General features: G+C 49.1%; 1 protein-coding gene across 1 annotated transcript in view; it reads left to right on the forward strand.

Annotated features, from left to right (window-relative positions):
- Positions 1-20,966, forward strand: part of LRRIQ3 (leucine rich repeats and IQ motif containing 3) — a 68,407-nt gene that overhangs the window by 16,922 nt on the left and 30,519 nt on the right. Inside the window, exons 4-6 of the mRNA XM_088470786.1 lie at positions 8,838-9,161; positions 11,780-11,913; positions 19,030-19,171. Of these exons, the coding sequence (XP_088326912.1) occupies positions 8,838-9,161; positions 11,780-11,913; positions 19,030-19,171 (600 nt within the window). The remainder of the gene's footprint in view (positions 1-8,837; positions 9,162-11,779; positions 11,914-19,029; positions 19,172-20,966) is intronic.

Consider the following 20,966-nt stretch of genomic DNA (forward strand, 5'->3'; position numbering starts at 1 on the left):
TATATATCAAATCGATATAACATAAATGGAGGACCAAACTTTCTCCGATAAAAATAAAATAGAGAAAGATCAAGAACCACTTCCTCCTAGTGCTGAAGCTGCTGCCACTAGTCATGACATAGACGATAACATGCCATCAACGTCGTCTGCCAAGGCCGATGCCCAATGTCATAGTAGAGGGCACATACAATCCCAAATGGCAAAGTTCAGGAAAATGACCTTGAAAAAGACATTTAAATCAGCTGAAGAGAAACGTAAACTTGCCAATATGCCATTTACGACACGGAGTGGCAAGGAACGGCTAAGGTCGATCCCTAGTATGTTCATGACTAGTGGTTCAGCTTCACATGACGATGGAAGCACTCCTCCCACTAAAAAAATCAAAAGAGTTAAGCTGGCAAAAGCACAGCGAAGAACTGTGCTTTCTAAGAAGATATCACAAATCCCCAAAGAGAGTCCAAGTGTGGTGGTGGTTGCGATGCCTGACCTTCCCAGCACTGGACGGGAAGAGGTGGCTCTTTCCACCATTTGCACGCCCCCTGCAAGTGCTGAAAGGAGCACCCACAGTCCACTTGCTGATATGCAAATTGAAGATGTCACTGTTGAAGTACAACAGGATGAGGATACTGGTGTAGCTGGCGCTGAGGAGGAAGTTGGCGAGGAGGATTCTGATGGTGATGTGGTTTGTTTAAATCAGGCTCCGGGGGAGACAGTTGTTGTCCGTGGGATGAAAAAGCCCATCACGGTCATGCCTGGGCAGAAGACCAAACATTCCACCTCTTTGGTCTGGCAATATTTCTATCCAAATCCGGACAACAACTGTCTTGCCATATGTACCATATGTAAAGGTGAAATAAGTAGGGGTAGGGACGTCAACCACCTAGGAACATCCTCCCTTATACGGCACCTGCAGCGCGTTCATAAAAAGTTACTGTCAAGTTCAGAAACTTTGGCTCAGACCGTAAGCAGTCCAGGGACACCTAAATCCCGTTGTCCTGTTGTATCCAAGCGCCTGCAAACCACACCGTCAACTCCCTCCTCGTCAATTTCCTCCTTAGTCGGGATCGGAAGTAGTCCTGCAGGCCATATCACTGGCATGACTGACTCTCCTATCCGGGATTCCTCCGGAGGATCCTGCATTGCTACGCCTACTGCTGCCGCTGCTGCTGTTGCTGCTGCTGCTGGGAGTCGTTCATCATCCCAGAGAGGAAGTAGGAACACCACTACTTTTACTAAACAATTGACCCTCCAACAGTCCTTAGCGAGGAGGATGAAGTACGACAGCAGTCATCCTGAAGCAAAACGTATAACTGAGGCCTTGACTGCTATGTTGGTGTTAGACGTGCGTCCGGTATCCGCCATTAGTGCAGTGGGATTTAGACAATTGATGGAGGTAGTGTGTCCCCGGTTCCAAATCCCGTCTAGATTCCACTTCACTAGGCAGGCGATACCGAGACTGTACAGAAACGTCAGAAAAAGTGTCCTCAGTGTCCTGAAAAATGCCGTTGTACACAATGTCCACTTAACCACGGACATGTGGACAAGTGGAACAGGGCAGACTAAGGACTATATGACTGTGACAGCCCACTGGGTAGATGTATCACCTTACGCAGCAACAGCAGCAGCGTCACCAGTAGCAGCATCTCAGAAACGCCAGCTCGTTACAAGGCAGGCTACGCTGTGTATCACCGGTTTCAGTAAGAGGCACACCGCCGACAACCTCTTAGAGAAACTGAGGGAAATCATCGCCCAGTGGCTTACCCCACTTAGACTCTCCTGGGGATTTGTGATATCTGACAACGCCACCAATATTGTGCGGGCATTACATCTGGGCAAATTCCAGCACATCCCATGTTTTGCTCACACAATAAACTTGGTGGTGCAGAATTTTCTGAAAAGCGACAGGGGCGTGCAGGAGACGCTTTGGGTGGCCCGAAAAATTTCTGGCCACTTTCGCCATTCAGCGACTGCGTGCCGAAGACTGGAGCGCCAGCAAACACTCTTGAACCTGCCCCGCCATCACCTGAAGCAAGAGGTTGTGACGCGGTGGAACTCAACCCTCTATATGCTTCAGAGGATGGAGGAGCAGCAAAAGGCCATACAAGCCTATACATCCACCTATGACATAGGCAAAGGAGGGGGTATGCACCTGACTCAAGCGCAGTGGAGAATGATTTCCGTGTTGTGCAAGGTTCTTCAGCCCTTCGAACTTGCCACACGTGAAGTCAGTTCAGACACTGCCAGCTTGAGTCAGGTCATTCCCCTCATCAGGCTTTTGCAGAAGCAGCTGGAGAAAGTGAAGGAGGAGCTAAGACGGAGCGATTCCGCTCGGCATGTGGGACTTGTGGATGAAGCCCTTCATTCGCTTTGCCAGGATTCCAGGGTGGTCAATCTGTTGAAATCAGACCACTACATTTTGGCCACCGTGCTCGATCCTAGGTTTAAAGCCTATGTGGTGTCTCTCTTTCCGGCCGACACAAGCCTGCAGAGGTGCAAAGACCTGCTGGTGAACACACTGTCAGCTGAAGCGGAACGTGACACGTCAACGGCTCCTTCTTCATTTTCTCCCGCAACTGGGGCTGCCAGGAAAAAACTTAGGTATCCTAAGCAACCCGCTGGCGGTGATGCAGGGCAGGCAGGACCAAGTTTGGACATCTGGTCCGGACTGAAGGACCTGGCAACAATTTCTGACATGTCTACTGTCACTGCATATGATACTGTCACCATTGACAGAATGGTGGAGGATTACATCGGTGACAGCATCCAAGTAGGCATGTCAGACAGTCCATACCTGTACTGGCAGGAAAAAGAGGCAATTTGGAGGCCCCTGTACAAACTGGCTCTATTTTACCTGAGTTGCCCCCCCTCCAGTGTGTACTCCGAAAGAGTGTTTAGTGCAGCCGGGAACCTTGTCAGCGAAAGGCGTAGGAGGTTGCTTCCACAGAATGTGGAGAAGATGATGTTCATCAAAATGAATTATCAGCTCTTCCAGGGAGACCAGCCTCCAGAAGGTACAGAGGGACCTGTGGTGGTGGATTCAAGTGGGGACGAGTTAATACTTTGTGAGGATGAGGATGTACACACTGAAGAGGGTGAGGAATCGGTGGATGAGGAGGATGAGGATGACATCTTGCCTCCGTAGAGCCAGTTTGTGCAGGGACACATTAATTGCCAGCTTGTTTTGTGGGGGCCCAAACGAACCAATCATTTCAGCCACAGTTGTGTGGCAGACCCTGGCGCTGAAATGATTGATTTGTTAAAGTGTGCATGTCCTGTTTATACAACATAAGGGTGGGTGGGAGGGCCCAAGGACAATTCCATCTTGCACCTCTTTTTTTCTTTGCATTATGTACAGTTTGGGGCCTAGTTTTTCTAACTGCCATCCTGCCTGCCACTGCAGTGTCACTCCTAGATGGGTCACGTGTTTGTGCCGCCCACTCGTGTCGCTTAGCATAGTCATCCAGCTACCTCGGTGCAACCTTTTGGACATAAAAACACTATTGTGAGGTGTGAGGTGTTCAGAATAGACTGGAAATGAGTGGAAATTAAGGTTATTGAGGTTAATAATAGCATAGGAGCAGAAAAACCTACAAATTCTGTGATTTTAGCTGTTTTTATGCTTTTTTTCAAAAAAATACAGATCCAAAACACAAAACCCAGAACCCAAAACACGGAAGGGTGGTTTTGGCAAAACCAATCCAGATCCAAAACACGAAGAAAGATCCAGATCCAAAACCAAAACACAAAACACGAAAAGTGGCCGGTGCACACCCCTAATAGCAACCAATCAGATTCTTCTTAACACTTATCTAGCACCTTCTAGAACAGTGGTTCTCAAACTCGGGGCCTGATTCAGAGCTGGATGCTCTGACAGAGCGCTCGTTCTGAATCAGGGCCGGCCTTCTGTTTTTTTAGAGCGGCCTCCTGGCCGCTCGCATAGCTGTAGCTGACCACGCACAGCTATAGCGAGCGGCCAGGAAGATGGTCGCGATGGTCAAGACCATTGCGACCATCTGGCTTGCGACGAGACCCTTGTGGTCTACCACTGACATCACTTGTGATGTCAGTTGGGCCGGCCCCAGATGGTAGGCGTTCCCATGGGAAAGCCTCCGTCTGGGCAGCCACGCCCCCGGCCCGCCCACCAAAGGGAGCGTGCTGTCACTCAACATCGACAGCGCGCCCCCTATGGTACGAGACCTGGAGCGACGGTTTGCCCGTCGCAATCCGTGTCTCGCGCATGCGCTCGACGGAGCCGGCTCCGTCGTGCACATGTGCACTGGGCCACCATCGACCCGCTTGCGAGTGCATAGCGCTCGCGAGCGGGTCTGAATTAGGCCCTCGGTCCTCAGGACCCCTCACAGGTCACGTTTTCCAGGTCACCCAGCAGGTGCACAGGTGTATTCATTACTCACTGACACATTTTAAAAGATCTACTGGTGGAACTAATTATCTCACTTGTGATTCGGGGCTCTATTTATCAACATTATTTTTACTAAAATAATGTGAAAAAAGGTGTTTTCACACCCTTTTCACATTATTTTAGTATCACCTATAGTTATTACAGGGCAATTGAAGTAGAATCCGTAAAATTCTACTCCAAGCCCTAAGTATCACTTATTTTTAGTAAAGCAGATCGCATTTCCCATAACTGTAATGGGAAATGTGATCTGGCCATAGTTACTAAAAATAAATGTGAAAAAAATACTGGGGAAAGCCCTGTGATAATAACGTCACCTGGAGGTGGCGTTATCCAGGGTCTCCCCCGGTTACCGGCCTCCTACCCTGCTCTAATGAGGAGAGCAGAGCCGGGAGTCGGTCCCTGTAATCAGCTGTATGGTCTAAACAGACCGCAAGCTGATTACTGTAAAAAAAAAGAAAAAAAAATAGTAAAAAAAAAAATTTACTTACCTGACTCCAGGGACCGGTGATCGGGCCTCCGGTGATGAGTCCCCTCCGGTCAGCTGGTCTCCCACAGTGCACTGCTGCCCGGTCATCAGGTGATCGGGCAGCAGTGCAGTATGGGAGATCACCTGACTGGAGGAATGGAGAACATCACCGGAGGCCTGGAGCATGCAGGTAAGTGTAAGTAAGGGAGAGGGGGGTCGCGGGGGGTCCGTGATCGCGGGGAGGCTTAGCGCCGGGGGGCGGGGCTTAGCGCCGGAGTGGGGGTAGCAGCGGCGACCGGTCGGCGCATGCGCGGGCACTTAATCATGGTATTTTTTGCGAAAATACCGTGATAAGGCTCCGAAGGGGATTAGCAGGGACAGAGCTTTATCGCAAGCTCTGTCCCTGCAAGGGATTTGTAGTAAATCCCTGGGATATTGCCTGAATTCGCAATGCGAATTCACTCGGTAATATCACACTACAATCTGCATTACCAATGCGGATTGTAGTAAATAGAGCCCCTAGTGAGGAGACCTGGAAAACATGCACTGTTTGGGGTCCTGAGGACCGACTTTGAGAACCTGTGTTCTAGAAGATACAGTAGTAGCTAGAATCTGATTGGTTGATATGGGCAACATCTCCCACTTCTAAAAACTCTCACTTTAGTAAATACCCCTCAGTGTGTCACAATCTCCTCTTACTCAGACTCCTCCATCCTAACACCAGCTAAAAGAGTTCTGGGCATAGAAGTCACTGATAGCAGATAATGACAATAGTTTGTAGCATCTCACTAACTGAGGATACTTCTTCCTGTGTGAGTACAATGTGAACAGTTTAATTGCAGCAGCCTGATTTATTTCATCCCTACTTTCTCCCAGCTGACAGAACTTTTAATCACATCCATACATTTGATTAGGTGACCACACTGTCCATTGTTGCATGAATGAAAAATGTTAAAAATAAAGTAATTGAAATATAAATTTTCTTTAGAGCGCCAGGAAAATCTTTCAGCTTATAGAGGATTAATTCCCCAAATAATTTTTTCTCACATTTTGTGTAAAAAAGAAATATAATTAACCTTTACATTTTGTTTCATTAAAAAAATGAGGACTTATCTATAACATTTATACCCCTTTTACACCGGAGCTAAAACCTCAGTTATTGCAGGGTTAACCCGGGCAGCTCCCTGGTGTAAAAGGGGAGAGGGTTGGATCGCCGGGTCGAGTGAGACGGCAATCCAACCCAGGTATATAGCAGGGTTTAACATGGGAATAACCTGTGAAACTGTGCTGTGTGTACGGCGCACTCCGGGTCACAATGACCTGGAGTGCGCTGCTAGCTGGCCGATTGGTCCGGCTTCAGTGGCGCTTGGAGATGACATCATCTCCAAGCGTCCACTTTCACGCCGGAAAAGCCTGGTCCATGCAGTCCCGACTGTGGTGTGAGCGGCGCCGACTCGGGAATATCCCGAGTCGGCGCCGGCTAAATTCCGGGTCTGATCCGGATAGGAACCCTGTTCCAACTCCGGGTCAGACCCGGAATTTTGGTGGAAAAGGGGTATTATTTGTCTTCACTTTGGACGACGGCAGTTTTCGAGTCATTGCTTTCACTGGTACCTGCATAGAGCAGGGCTATTCAACATGCAGCCTGCCAGCTGTTGTAGAACTACACATCCCAGCATGCACTGTCACAGTTTTGTTATTAGGGCATGCTGGGATATGTGTTTCTACAACAGCTGGAGGGCTGCATGTTGAATACCACTGGCATAGAGGTTTAGTCGTTGACTAAAGGTGCGTATCCACTAGACGAGAGTGGAACGACTGTACGATTACAACATTGTAATCGTGCAATCATTCTCCATCCTGCTCAGTGGATAATGGGCCCACACCGAATGATACTGTATGTCTTTCAGTGCAGGCGCCCTCCCTCATCCCTGAGCATGCACAACCTGTCATTATCGGCAGACTGACCGGCATGTTCAGGCGATGATTGATGTCGAAAACGACCAGCGGGAGCACGCATTTGACCATTTGAAAATGTTTTCGACATTTTAATGCCCGATTTATGAACGACTAGTGAACGATTGAACGATAGCGATGTCGTAATCATCATAATCACACCTTAACAGTTTTCCAAAACACTCACCATCGGCAATATCCTATAGACAAAAACACCACACCAAATAATATATTCGTGTGTCATATTTTTTTTAAAATGTTCCAATGAAAAATGTTTTAGATATTGCTCTGGATTGTATTTATTTATAATATATTGGAAGAAGCTTAATGTTTTGTCATATTGGGGGATCTTCATTCTCTGCGATGTCTGCAAATTTTTGCAGAAATAGATGGAAATGCCGACTCCTTGCAGACACCGACATTATCACATTTCTCTCACATCCTACAAACGGTATCCGAATGGATGACAGTCAATAGGCCGACAGGCAATAAGTTGGCATGATCAAAAGGTCGACAGGGACAAAATGTTGACTGTGCAGAAGGTCGACAGGGTTAAAAGGTTGTCAGGTTCAAATGGTCAACACAAAAATGGTTGAATTTGTGTTGTTTTGGATTAGGCACAAGGAGGAAGGTTAGGGTTAGGCACATGGAGGAGGGTTAGGGTTAGGCACATGGAGGAGGGTTAGGGTTAGGCACATGGAGGAGGGTTAGGCTGCTGGAGGGGACAGTTAGGGTTAGGCACTAGATGGGCAGTTTGGATTATGCACAAGGGGAAAGGTTAGGCACCTGGAGGAGGGTTAGGGTTAAGTTGTCGGAGGGGACAGTTAGGGTTAGGCATTAGGGGGGCAGTTTGGATTAGGCACAAGGGGGAAGGTTAGGGTTAGGCACCTGGAGGAGGGTTAGGTTGTCGGAGGGGACAGTTAGGGTTAGGCACTAGGGGGGCAGTTTGGATTAGGCACAAGGGTGAAGGTTAGGGTTAGGCACCTGGAGGAGGGTTAGGTTGCCGGAGGGGACAGTTAGGATTAGGCACTAGGGGGGAAGTTAGGGTAAGGCACTAGGGTGAGGGTTAGACACCAGGGGTAGGGCTAGTGTTAGGCACTAGGGGGAGGGTTAGAATCAAGGTTAAATTACAAAAAAAAAGTGTGCAGACTATTTTAGTGTCGACCATTTGAACCTGTCGACCTTCTGCACTGTGGACCATTTGTCAGTCACCCTTCTGTCCTTGTCGATCTTTTGACCATGTTGATGTAATGCCTGTCGGCCATCTGGTGTCAACATAGTGACTGTTGCACTAGACACTGTCAATCTATTATACCACACCCTCATAAAGGTGTGCAGGAGAATGAGGTATGCCGTGCTTCTATAGTTCTCTGGGGTGTTCGCAGCCGTAAATTGTGACCGCACATTGAGAATAATTAAATTGCGTCCCCGCCATTAGTAAATAAGCAGCTTTGAGATTAGCACCTAACATGGGCTTTTACCCTAGTGGTACCCACCAACAGGCAATGAACTGCTTACGTTAAATATTATGGAAGCTCTGACTCTCATCTAAATGCTGTAAAGCACAAATGTGACACTGTCCTATTATATTATTTTAATAGTTTAGTGAGGAGAAGTTCCTGCTTTAGTACAATAGGTTGGAGACAGTCAGGACAATATAGTAAGGGTCACTTCTTAGACCTGGCCTAAGGTCGCCAAGGGTTTCCGGTGCAAGCCTCATTCTATTAATTTCCATTTTAATGGAGGATGAGTACACAAGTGAAGACACTGAAGTATAAGTCCACCAAAGCCTTAAAGCTGTGGGTGCAGTGTCAATAAGCTATCCCAGAATTCACAGCGTTACCTGTCTGGTGTCCAGCATGCCCAATCGTCCGGTCTGCGCTCTCTTATCGAGGGATCCTCCTCTCAGTAAGGGTGTAAGGGTTATTATTGTAAAAAGTCTACTCTCCATTACCGAGCCTGCTGGCGACAGCTCATGATATTTGTCTATTTCAGATACAGAGTCTCCCAGGGAAGGAATTCTGGAAGGCATTAAAAGACCTGAAACTCCTCTATCTGCACAATAATCAGATAAGTGATTTGAGTAACGTTGAATCGTTGTCCTACTGTAAAGCGCTCGCAGGACTCACCCTATACGACACCCCGCTGAGCCTGCAGAAGAGTTACCGCCACATCGTAGTGAACAGCGTATGGTCATTAAAGGCCTTTGATAACTTTGTCATTTCTGATGAGGAGATTATTGAAGCCTGGACGCTCCATGGCAGGTTCAAGGCTCTAAGCCCCGATTTACACCTCAACCTGTTACCTGCGCCCGCCAAGGTACTGTAAGATACTTTCTTTCACCATGGAATATACAATAACACTAGGGCTGGGATACACTAACATTGTGTGGTACATCCTGCCAGGCATCGCATCGCATCCCTACTGATCGCATCCCTACTGATCGCATCCCTACTAATCGCATACAGTATGTACTAACATATGCGATCAGTACCGCAAAGGACAGCTCTTCCGATAAGAGCTGTCCTTTGCCATCAGCCCTGCGCCATGGATTTCCGGGTTTATGACCCGGGAGTCCATCTGCACATGCGCAGAATGACATGGCGGCCGCAGGGCATGCTGGGAGGGATCCGATCTGTCATACCAGGGCGATGCGGTAAAAGCCCATAGGCTTCTATAGGGTAACCCTAACCCCCTTCCCCGCTGCCTAACCCTAACCTCCCCCCGGGGGTGCCTAACCCTAACCCTCCCTTCCCCTAGCCTAACCCTAACCTCCCCCGGGGGGGTGCCTAACCCCTCTCTAAGTGCGTAACCCTAATCTCCCCCCAGGGGTGCCTAACCATGACCCCCCTTCCCCTAGCCTAACCCTATCCCTCCCGGGGGGGGTGCCTAACCCTAAGTCCCCCCTGGGAGCCCCAAACCTAACCCTCCCCCTTCCAGCGGCTGTCCGTGCCCGGCGCCCAGCTTACCTTCGATCAGAGGCGGGCTGGGCTGGGGGGCAGGATGCCATCCTGACACTTTGGGGCCGCCGGCAGGCAGCCAGCGGCCTCGCTCTGTAATGCTGTCAGTCGGGAAGCATTCTCTGCCTGCTCCCCGGCCAGCGGCAGCGATGACCCCACTGTGTGCCTGTGTCTTGGCCCCTCGCTGCAGTGAAGGGGCAGCATATCTCTGGCAGCGCCAGCAGTGCTGTGTGCAGCAGGGACCCGGCTGGGAGCGCGATGCTGTGTGCAGAGCAACCCGGCTGGGAGCTCGACGTTGACCTTGTGACATCATGTCACGCTACCTGCCGCAAAGAGGAGCCGCCAGCCACCGGGAGAGGACCAGCTACCTGAGGACCTATTAAATGGTAAGACTCAGTGAGGGGGACAGAGTCTGTAAAGTCAGGAGGCTTGAAAGTAAGGGGGCCAGGTGGCTGGAAAGAAGGCTGGGAAGAGAGGGGGGCAGTAGGCTGGAAAGAGGGGGAGGGGGCAGGAGGCTGGAAAGAGGGGGAGGGGGCAGGAGGCTGGAAAGAGAGGGGGGCAAGAGGCTGGAAAGAGAGGGGGCAGGAGGCTGAAAAGACAAGAGTGCTGGAGGCTGGAAAAAAAAGGGGCTGAAGACTGGAAAGACAAGGGGGTGGAAGACTGGAGTCATGAAATCCTTGGCAGGGACCTGTTGGATGAGGTGGAGGTTGGGGTACATGCGACAAGGAGAGAATGACAGGAGGGTATATGTGACATGGGGAGAATAAGTAGGACACATGTCACAAAAATTAGGGCACGAGCACAAGCCATTTACAGACGACCCAACTGGGGCCACATGCTTATGCTTGCCCCCAGGATGAAAGTTGCCAGCCAGCCCCTGCCTTCGATCGGTATGCCGGGCGTCGGGCTCCCGGCGTAGGTAAAATGACAGGCGTCGGGATCTCGACACCTGTCATTAGACCCCTGCCGGGATTAGACAGCCAGGAAGCCGGGGGTCAGCATTGCAACCGTCGGCTTCCTGACTGCATCCCGGAAAACGCAGTAAAACCCTGAAGACGGGGTTTTTATCTAATTTTCCATTTAGTACATCCCAGCCTATGACTGTTGCCTGAATAACACCTTAGCATAAACAAGAACATGTATAAAATGCGTTTGTGACCGGCGTGGCCGCACAGTGCGCAGGGTACCTCTGTCATATGCTGCTTGGCCGCCCAATCTGCATCGATGTTACCGTGTTTATGCTGCTGTGCGACTTCGGACTGATATGAGAAGGCCGCGGTCGGCATCCCTGTGCTCAGGTCGGCTTTGGAAACATTAGTATATTTTCGCAATTGGGAACCCTGCGAAATCTCAGCTGCGATTGCGTTAGTGACAATCTCTAAATCAGCCCCAATGCTCGTGGTCCGTAACTGAAAACGGATCAGATTGTTATTCATTCTAAAACATAAAAATGTGCTGTTCTATGTACATCCTAATTACAGTATACAAATTAGATTGTCAGAATAAATTGTCATGTATTTGCAGACAACACGTTGCACATAAATAGAAATATAACATATCACACTTTATAAAAAATAATAATAATGGCTCATTAATTCTTCAGCTTAATTTAATCTCTTCCACTGTCCGGCTTATCCAGTTGCCTTGTTATCGGAATGAGATGTTGTTAAGTGAAACATTAGTACTTGGGTTATGTCTGGGTGTAAAGGTTAGAAAATCCCCTGTAGACCTTACCATTAAATTGGTTTGTCCTTTCAATAATCCTTTCTCGCCTTCCTTTACTGCACACACTATAGGCTCCCGGCGTAACACATTAATGGGACAATACTTTATTAGGAACTTAAAAGCCATCGAAACTGAAAGCTGTCTGTGTTGAGTCTCCAGTATTTCACGGCTGAGTCTGAGAGGGGCCTCGGCGCAGCGTCTCGCTGGTAGGGCACCGTGCGTTGCATTGATTATGCCCTTGTTTCATTGCAGGACATCAGCTTGCAGAGTGACATGAAAGTAGTGAACGCAATCATTAGAAAAATCAATAGCATTCTGGCACGCTGCTCCCCTGTGCTAATTGTCCAGAAATGGGTCCGGGGATATTTAGTGCGGAGGAGATTGGGGTACGTGTAATACTTTCAGATCATTTTATGTTTGTTTACAGCGAGGCAACCAAAAAAAAAAAAAATACACATTTCAGAAAGTGGTTTATGTCCCTATAAAGCATTCGGGCCCCAGCGTCTCATGAACATACCGCTGTATAACAATAATAGCCTTCTATAAAGGGCCTGAAGTTCCCTTAGCCCCGTTCTTTTGGGTGAAATAAAGTCTTAAGTAACAAAGCCTGGAGGGCCTGAGCACACTGAAAATATTCATCCTCTGCTGTACGTGGACTGTAAACCGGCTGTAAGAGCAGAATATGCTGCCCCAGGTTTCACTTGACTCTACAAGCTATGAAAACAGGTTACTGGGGTCACCTACAGTACGAGGTGCAACATTTAACCAAGCGCTCCAGTTCTCTGCAGCTCAAAATACATGATTGTAAAGACCTGCTGCTGTGGCGTATCTATACTGAGTGCAGGGTGTGCGGTGCACACAGGCCAGGGGCGTATCTATACTGAGTGCAGGGTGTGCGGTGCACACAGGCCAGGGGCGTATCTATACTGAGTGCAGGGAGTGCGGTGCACACAGCCAGGGGTGTATCTATACTGAGTGCAGGGTGTGCGGTGCACACAGGCCAGGGGCGTATCTATACTGAGTGCAGGGAGTGCGGTGCACACAGCCAGGGGCGTATCTATACTGAGTGCAGGGTGTGCGGTGCACACAGCCAGGGGCGTATCTATACTGAGTGCAGGGTGTGCGGTGCACACAGGCCAGGGGCGTATCTATACTGAGTGCAGGGTGTGCGGTGCACACAGCCAGGGGCGTATCTATACTGAGTGCAGGGAGTGCGGTGCACACAGCCAGGGTTGTATCTATACTGAGTGCAGGGTGTGCGGTGCACACAGCCAGGGGCGTATCTATACTGAGTGCAGGGTGTGCGGTGCACACAGGCCAGGGGCGTATCTATACTGAGTGCAGGGTGTGCGGTGCACACAGCCAGGGGCGTATCTATACTGAGTGCAGGGTGTGTGGTGCACACAGCCAGGGGCGTATCTATACTGAGTGCAGGGTGTGCGGTGCACACAGCCAGGGGCGTATTCTATACTGAGTGCAGGGTGTGCGGTGCACACAGCCAGGGGCGTATCTATACTGAGTGCAGGGTGTGCGGTGCACACAGGCCAGGGGCGTATCTATACTGGGTGCAGGGAGTGCGGTGCACACAGGCCAGGGGCGTATCTATACTGAGTGCAGGGTGTGCGGTGCACACAGGCCAGGGGCGTATCTATACTGAGTGCAGGGTGTGCGGTGCACACAGGCCAGGGGCGTATCTATACTGAGTGCAGGGTGTGCGGTGCACACAGCCAGGGGCGTATCTATACTGAGTGCAGGGAGTGCGGTGCACACAGCCAGGGGCGTATCTATACTGAGTGCAGGGCATGCGGTGCACACAGCCAGGGGAGTATCTATACTGAGTGCAGGGAGTGCGGTGCACACAGGCCAGGGGCGTATCTATACTGAGTGCAGCGTGTGCGGTGCACACAGCCAGGGGCGTATCTATACTGAGTGCAGGGTGTGCGGTGCACACAGGCCAGGGGCGTATCTATACTGAGTGCAGGGTGTGCGGTGCACACAGGCCAGGGGCGTATCTATACTGAGTGCAGGGTGTGCGGTGCACACAGCCAGGGGCGTATCTATACAGACTGCAGGGTGTGCGGTGCACACAGCCAGGGGCGTATCTATACTGAGTGCAGGGTGTGCGGTGCACACAGCCAGGGGCGTATCTATACTGAGTGCAGGGTGTGCGGTGCACACAGGCCAGGGGCGTATCTATACTGAGTGCAGGGTGTGCGGTGCACACAGCCAGGGGCGTATCTATACTGAGTGCAGGGAGTGCGGTGCACACAGCCAGGGGCGTATCTATACTGAATGCAGGGTGTGCGGTGCACACAGGCCAGGGGCGTATCTATACTGAGTGCAGGGTGTGCGGTGCACACAGCCAGGGGCGTATCTATACTGAGTTCAGGGAGTGCGGTGCACACAGCCAGGGGCGTATCTATACTGAGTGCAGGGTGTGCGGTGCACACAGGCCAGGGGCGTATCTATACTGAGTGCAGGGAGTGCGGTGCACACAGGCCAGGGGCGTATCTATACTCAGTGCAGGGTGTGCGGTGCACACAGCCAGGGGCGTATCTATACTGAGTGCAGGGTGTGCGGTGCACACAGGCCAGGGGCGTATCTATACTGAGTGCAGGGTGTGCGGTGCACACAGGCCAGGGGCGTATCTATACTGAGTGCAGGGTGTGCGGTGCACACAGGCCAGGGGCGTATCTATACTGAGTGCAGGGTGTGCGGTGCACACAGCCAGGGGCGTATCTATACTGAGTGCAGGGTGTGCGGTGCACACAGCCAGGGGCGTATCTATACTGAGTGCAGGGTGTGCGGTGCACACAGGCCAGGGGCGTATCTATACTGAGTGCAGGGTGTGCGGTGCACACAGCCAGGGGCGTATCTATACTGAGTGCAGGGTGTGCTGTGCACACAGCCAGGGGCGTATCTATACTGAGTGCAGGGTGTGCGGTGCACACAGCCAGGGGCGTGTCTATACTGAGTGCAGGGTGTGCGGTGCACACAGCCAGGGGCGTATCTATACTGAGTGCAGGGTGTGCGGTGCACACAGGCCAGGGGCGTATCTATACTTAGTGCAGTGTGTGCGGGGAACACGGGCCCCTGGGACCAGGGGGGCCCGCACTGTACACCCATAGTAATACTTACCTCTCTGGAGTCCCATGATGGCACGGGGGTCCGGCCCTGTAAAACGACTGGAAAATGACAGCGGCGGCCATCATCCCGTCGTTTGCGCAAGCGCAGTACAGGGAAAATGGCCACCGCGCCCATTTTCCCAGTGATCTGTGCATACATTATAGACTCTGGGCACACTCTAGTGCCCAGAGTCTATAACTCCAGCGCTGGCTGCGTACAGCTCAGTGCGCTGCCGGGCGGAGAGGAGGGGGCCCGTGTCGGAGACTGCACACGGGCCCCCTCCTCTCTAGAAACGCCCCTGACACAGGCTCATGGGTCCAGGGGGGACCCACACCGCACTCCCTGCACCCATGATGAGATAATCTGTGCGACAGAACCCTCTGTGAGTGATCCCGGCAGAGCCATTTTTCCATAATGTATCCGGGAAGATGGTGCCTGCACAGCAGAGAGTAAATGCATTGGTAATGTGCCAGAGTCTTTGTTATCTACTGCACGTGCGACGTCGTTCCAAATATCTCCAGAACCACTTACAGGGGGTTCTTCTGCACTTCTGGTATCACAGGTATTGGGGGACCCACTGCCTATAACACAGGGGTTCTCAACTACAATCCTCAAAAGTACCACAAACAGGTCGTGTTTTGTCGATTTCTGTTGGTGGAAAGAAACATGAGGGACAATTACTGACCCAGCAAACTACATTTTAAACCCATAGCAACCAATCAGCTCCTACCTATTATTTTAAAGACTGTACTTGATAAATGCTACTTCAATGCCGATTGGTTGCTATAGGCAACTTCTCCATTGGTTCACTTCTCCACACTTTTCACTGCTTGATAAATAGACCCCTTAATCATCTGTGCATGAGGAGAGGACATGGGACCTCATTCAGAGTCCGTCGTTGTGGCCGCTCGGTCTTAGGGGAAAGGGGCCGGATATGCAAATGAAGCGATCGTAAGTTGCGTCGCTAAGATGGGTTCGTTAGCTGAACCACCCAGGGTAAGAAGCGGTCGCAAGACTAAATACACGCCCTCTTCTCGATCGCAACACACATCAACTCCGGAGATATAAGGATTAATCGAGACCATCGGGACCCATCGGAGCTGATCGCAGAGCTTAAGGTTGACCATACCCTCTCTTAAGCACTACGATCATGTCAGTGTAATAACCTCCCATGTCACGTGTGCCATGACACTACTTTGTTAATTATGCACTCCCATTAAACTCCCCTCGCATAGTCAGGCACGCCTGCGTTCGGATCTCCACACCGCCGTTCACAAGCACCTTCCCCTGTTACCATCCATAAACAGCTCATTCTGTCACTCAAACTAATGATCTGGCTGTGTTCTAGGAGTGAGAAATTTCTGTTCGTAACAGCTAGTTTGCGCACGTGCATTGCGAATTTTACGCATGCGCAGTTTAGTGAACATCGGTTGCGTACGACCGAGCGGCCGCAACGACCGTCTCTGAATGAGGTGCATGATGTGGGTGTCGCTGGAGGATCAGGGCTGAGAACCCCGGCTGTGCTAACACATATCTTTGCAGATTATTTTGTCTCATTATGTTTTTTTTTTGTCTGATGCGCAAGGCACCCTGTACGGGTTACAGTCACAATGTCGACATTCATAAACTTATGATGTCGCCATTTTTTTTACATGTCTACAGTATGTTGACATCTGCAAAATTGCGACATGCTCCCAATGTCAACAAGTGAAATGCCGATATTTTGCTAAATGCCGACATTAGGTTTAGAGTAAGGGTCGGATTTAGGCATAGGGCCATATTTAATGCCGCAACCTAGGACCATAGGTTCCAGGCAGCCTCCAGGTGATGTCTAGGGTTAGATTTAGGGTAAATGCCTCCAACACTGCTGGAAAAGAGCCACATTACCGTCAGTTCTACATGTTTCTAGCATGACGACATTTCATCAGTGTTGACATGTTACACGTTTACAATTTTGACAATGTTCACATTCTCGTGTTGACATTTTAACGGTTGACAAAATAAACCAAACCCTCCTGTACAGTAACTAGCTAATAGTGTTACTAGGTGACAAGTTCATCCCTAAAAAAGACACTGGAGGGAAGTGATTAGTAGCCAGAACAGAATTATCCCTCTTATCTTATTAATGGTGCCAGGTATAAACACTGGGTCTCACAGTGTGACGAGATCCAGTGCTCACATACATCCACGTAGCGAGATCAGTGCTTACATACATCCACATAGCGAGATCAGTGCTTACATACATCAACGTAGCGAGATCAGTGCTTACATACATCCACGTAGCGAGATCCAGTGCTTACATACATCCACGTAGCGAGATCAGTGCTTACATACATCCACGTAGCGAGATCAGTGCTTACATACATCCACGTAGCGAGATCAGTGCTTACATACATCCACGTAGCGAGATCAGTGCTTACATACAATACATCCATGTAGCGAGATGCAGTGCTCACATACATCCACGTAGCGAGATCAGTGCTTACATACATCCACATAGAGAGATCCAGTGCTTACATACATCCACGTAGAGAGATCCAGTGCTTACATACATCCACGTAGCGAGATCCAGTGCTCACATACATCCACGTAGCTGGATCAGTGCTTACATACATCCATGTAGAGAGATCCAGTGCTTACATACATCCACGTAGAGAGATCCATTGCTTACATACATCCACGTAGCGAGATCCAGTGCTTACATACATCCATGTAGCGAGATCCAGTGCTTACATACATCCACGTAGCGAGATCCAGTGCTTACATACATCCACGTAGTGAGAGCCAGTGCTTACATACATCCACGTAGAGAGATCCAGTGCTTACATACATCCATCTAGCAAGATCCAGTGCTTACATACATCCATGTAGCGAGATCCAGTGCTTACATACATCCATGTAGAGAGATCCAGTGCTTACATACATCCATGTAGAGAGATCCAGTGCTTGCATACATCCATGTAGAGAGATCCAGTGCTTACATACATCCATGTAGAGAGATCCAGTGCTTACATACATCCATGTAGAGAGATCCAGTGCTTACATACATCCACGTAGCGAGATCCAGTGCTTACATACATCCACGTAGCGAGATCCAGTGCTTACATACATCCACGTAGCGAGATCCAGTGCTTACATACATCCATGTAGAGAGATCCAGTGCTTACATACATCCACGTAGCGAGATCCAGTGCATACATACATCCATGTAGAGAGATCCAGTGCTTACATACATCCACGTAGAGAGATCCAGTGCTTACATACATCCACGTAGTGAGATCCAGTGCTTACATACATCCACGTAGTGAGATCCAGTGCTTACATACATCCATCTAGCCAGATCCAGTGCTTACATACATCCATGTAGCGAGATCCAGTGCTTACATACATCCATGTAGAGAGATCCAGTGCTTACATACATCCATGTAGAGAGATCCAGTGCTTGCATACATCCATGTAGAGAGATCCAGTGCTTACATACATCCATGTAGAGAGATCCAGTGCTTACATACATCCATGTAGAGAGATCCAGTGCTTACATACATCCACGTAGCGAGATCCATAGGATCCCACTCCGGCACTCTCTGCCTGATCACTTTACTTTGACACTTCGCTGCAATGTGATTTTTTATAGATTCGGGCATTACCTAATTTCTGTTATGCCGCGATGAGTGGCTATACAATATTATCATTAATAATAACTAATATACAGGATATGACCCTCCCAGAAGAGGTGTTCTTGTGTTAACTTACACTAAGAAATATTACTCTGAGCAACAAAGTAAACGGTATCTGGACATGGAATAGTTAATGTGGGGCAGAACTTTTTTCATTATATTCTAATCAATTACAGGAAATAAATTTGACTCTGCATTTTTTTTTGTCTACTTTAATTGAGTTTACTTCTCATTTACATGCAAAAGACGCAGCAGCAGCAAAAAAAAATCGGCAAGTGTGTGCTGTTTGGTTTTGGTGCTGTCGCTTTCTCTGACAGCCCAGGCACAGGACGTAGTGTCACCTCACTGCCCATGATCTGGATAACACTCCTGAGTTCTCCTGCGAGAGCCGTCTGTCTCGGTGAAGAGTTAGGAGCTGAAGCAAGCTCTCAGACAGAGGAGGTGGCTGCGAGATAGCTAACAGCTAAATACAGCATTGGGAGTTAGGGAGAACTGATGGGAACATAAAAAAGAAAAATAAAGTATCCATATACCAAATAAAATAAGATACAGAAAATCCAATCTTCAGTATGGCTGCAATATGCATCCCCGTTATTACTGCACAGGTCACAATGCGACTTTTCATCTTTCATATATTACCCCAGGCCTCAGATATTTGCACAGTATACTAAAATGAATATGTCGTGTGTGTATTTGTAGTCGTATTTCTCATCTGGAGATTATGAGGAAGGAATCATATCACCAGCATAGAGGAAGTATGGAGGAGGAAAGGCAGCCCGTATTAATACATAACGTCTCAGCCCTACCGATCAACTATAGAAAGCTCCCTGCGATTAAACAGGTAAATGGTCCAAGTACAACACTCATATATCTCTGGCTACATTACAGGACTGCTAACGATCTATCTATGTTATTCTATTCACATAGTACACAGAACTTTTTATCCTCTGTTGTTGCGGCATAACGCAGTAATGCTGAGCCATGGCGATGAGACACCCACACAGATGTGTCCTCATACAACTGGCATCTATACGCCGTGTGGCGTGAGATGCCGACAGGGGCAGATTGGGATGGAAAACCAGCTTGGGAAATTTCGAAAAAGCAGCCTTATTGGAGGCGGGGTCTGTTGAGGGGGTGGAGTTTGTTGAGGGGGTAGGGTAAAAAGAAAAACATTGGCCCCCACAGGGAATAAAAAACATTGGCCCCCACAGTAAAATACAAAACACTTTGCCCCCACAAGAAAAAAACAACACACATTGGTCCCTGACAGGAAAAAATAACAAACACATTGGCCCCCCACAGGAAAAAAAAACACAATGCCCCCAACTACATAATATGCCACTCAGTGCCCTCCCAGTACATAATATACTGTACCACACAATGTCCCCAGTACATAATATGCCACTCAGTGCCCTCCCAGTACACAATATACTGTACCACACAATGCCCCCTAAGTACATAATATGCCACTGTGCCCTCCCAGTACACAATATACTGTAACACCAATGCCCCCTAAGTACATAATATTCCACTCCCATGTACACAATAACACAATATGCCACTCAGTGTTCCCACAGTACACAATATGATACACATTGCCCCCCAGTACACAATCGAACACACAATGCACCGTCCATACATAATATGCTACCCAGTGTCCCTAGTACATAATATGCCACCCAGTGTACCTAGTACAAAATATGCCACCCATTGTCCCTAGTAGATAATATGCCATCCAGTGTCCCTAGTACATAATATGCCACCCAGTGTCCCTAGTAGGTAACATGCCACCCAGTGTCCCTAGTAGATAATATGCCACCCAGTGTCCCTAGTACATAATATGCCACCCAGGGTCCCTAGTACATAATATGCCACCCAGTGTCCCTAGTACATAATATGCCACCCAGGGTCCCTAGTACATAATATGCCACCCAATGTCCCTAGTACATAATATGCCACCCAATGTCCCTAGTACATAATATGTCACCCAGTGTCCCTAATACATAATATGCCATCCAGGGTCCCTAGTACATAATATGCCACCCAATGTCCCTAGTACATAATATGCCACCCAGTGCCCCTAGTACATAATATGCCACCCAATGTCCCTAGTACATAATATGCCACCCAGTGTCCCTAGTACATAATATGCCACCCAGGGTTCCTAGTACATAACATGCCACCCAGTGTCCCTAGTAGATAATATGCCACCCAGTGTCCCTAATACATAATATGTCACCCAGTGTCCCAAGTAGATAATATGCCACCCAGTGTCCCTAGTAGATAATATGCCACCCAGTGCCCCTAGTAGATAACATGCCACCCAGTGTCCCTAGTAGATAATATGCCACCCAGTGTCCGTAGTACATAATATGCCACCCAGTGTCCCTAGTAGATAATATGCCACCCAGTGTCCCTAGTACATAATATGCCACCCAGTGTCCCTAGTAGATAACATGCCACCAAGTGCCCCTAGTAGATAACATGCCACCCAGTGTCCCTAGTAGATAACATGCCACCCAGTGTCCCCAATACATAATATGCCACCCAGTGTCCCTAGTAAATAATATCCCACTCAGTGTCCCTAGTAGATAATATGCCACCCAGTGTTCCTAGTAGATAATATGCCACCAAGT

The sequence above is a fragment of the Taudactylus pleione genome, unplaced genomic scaffold (genome assembly GCF_031769625.1).
Source record: "Taudactylus pleione unplaced genomic scaffold, aTauple2 ptg000103l, whole genome shotgun sequence".
NCBI lineage: Eukaryota > Metazoa > Chordata > Amphibia > Anura > Myobatrachidae > Taudactylus > Taudactylus pleione.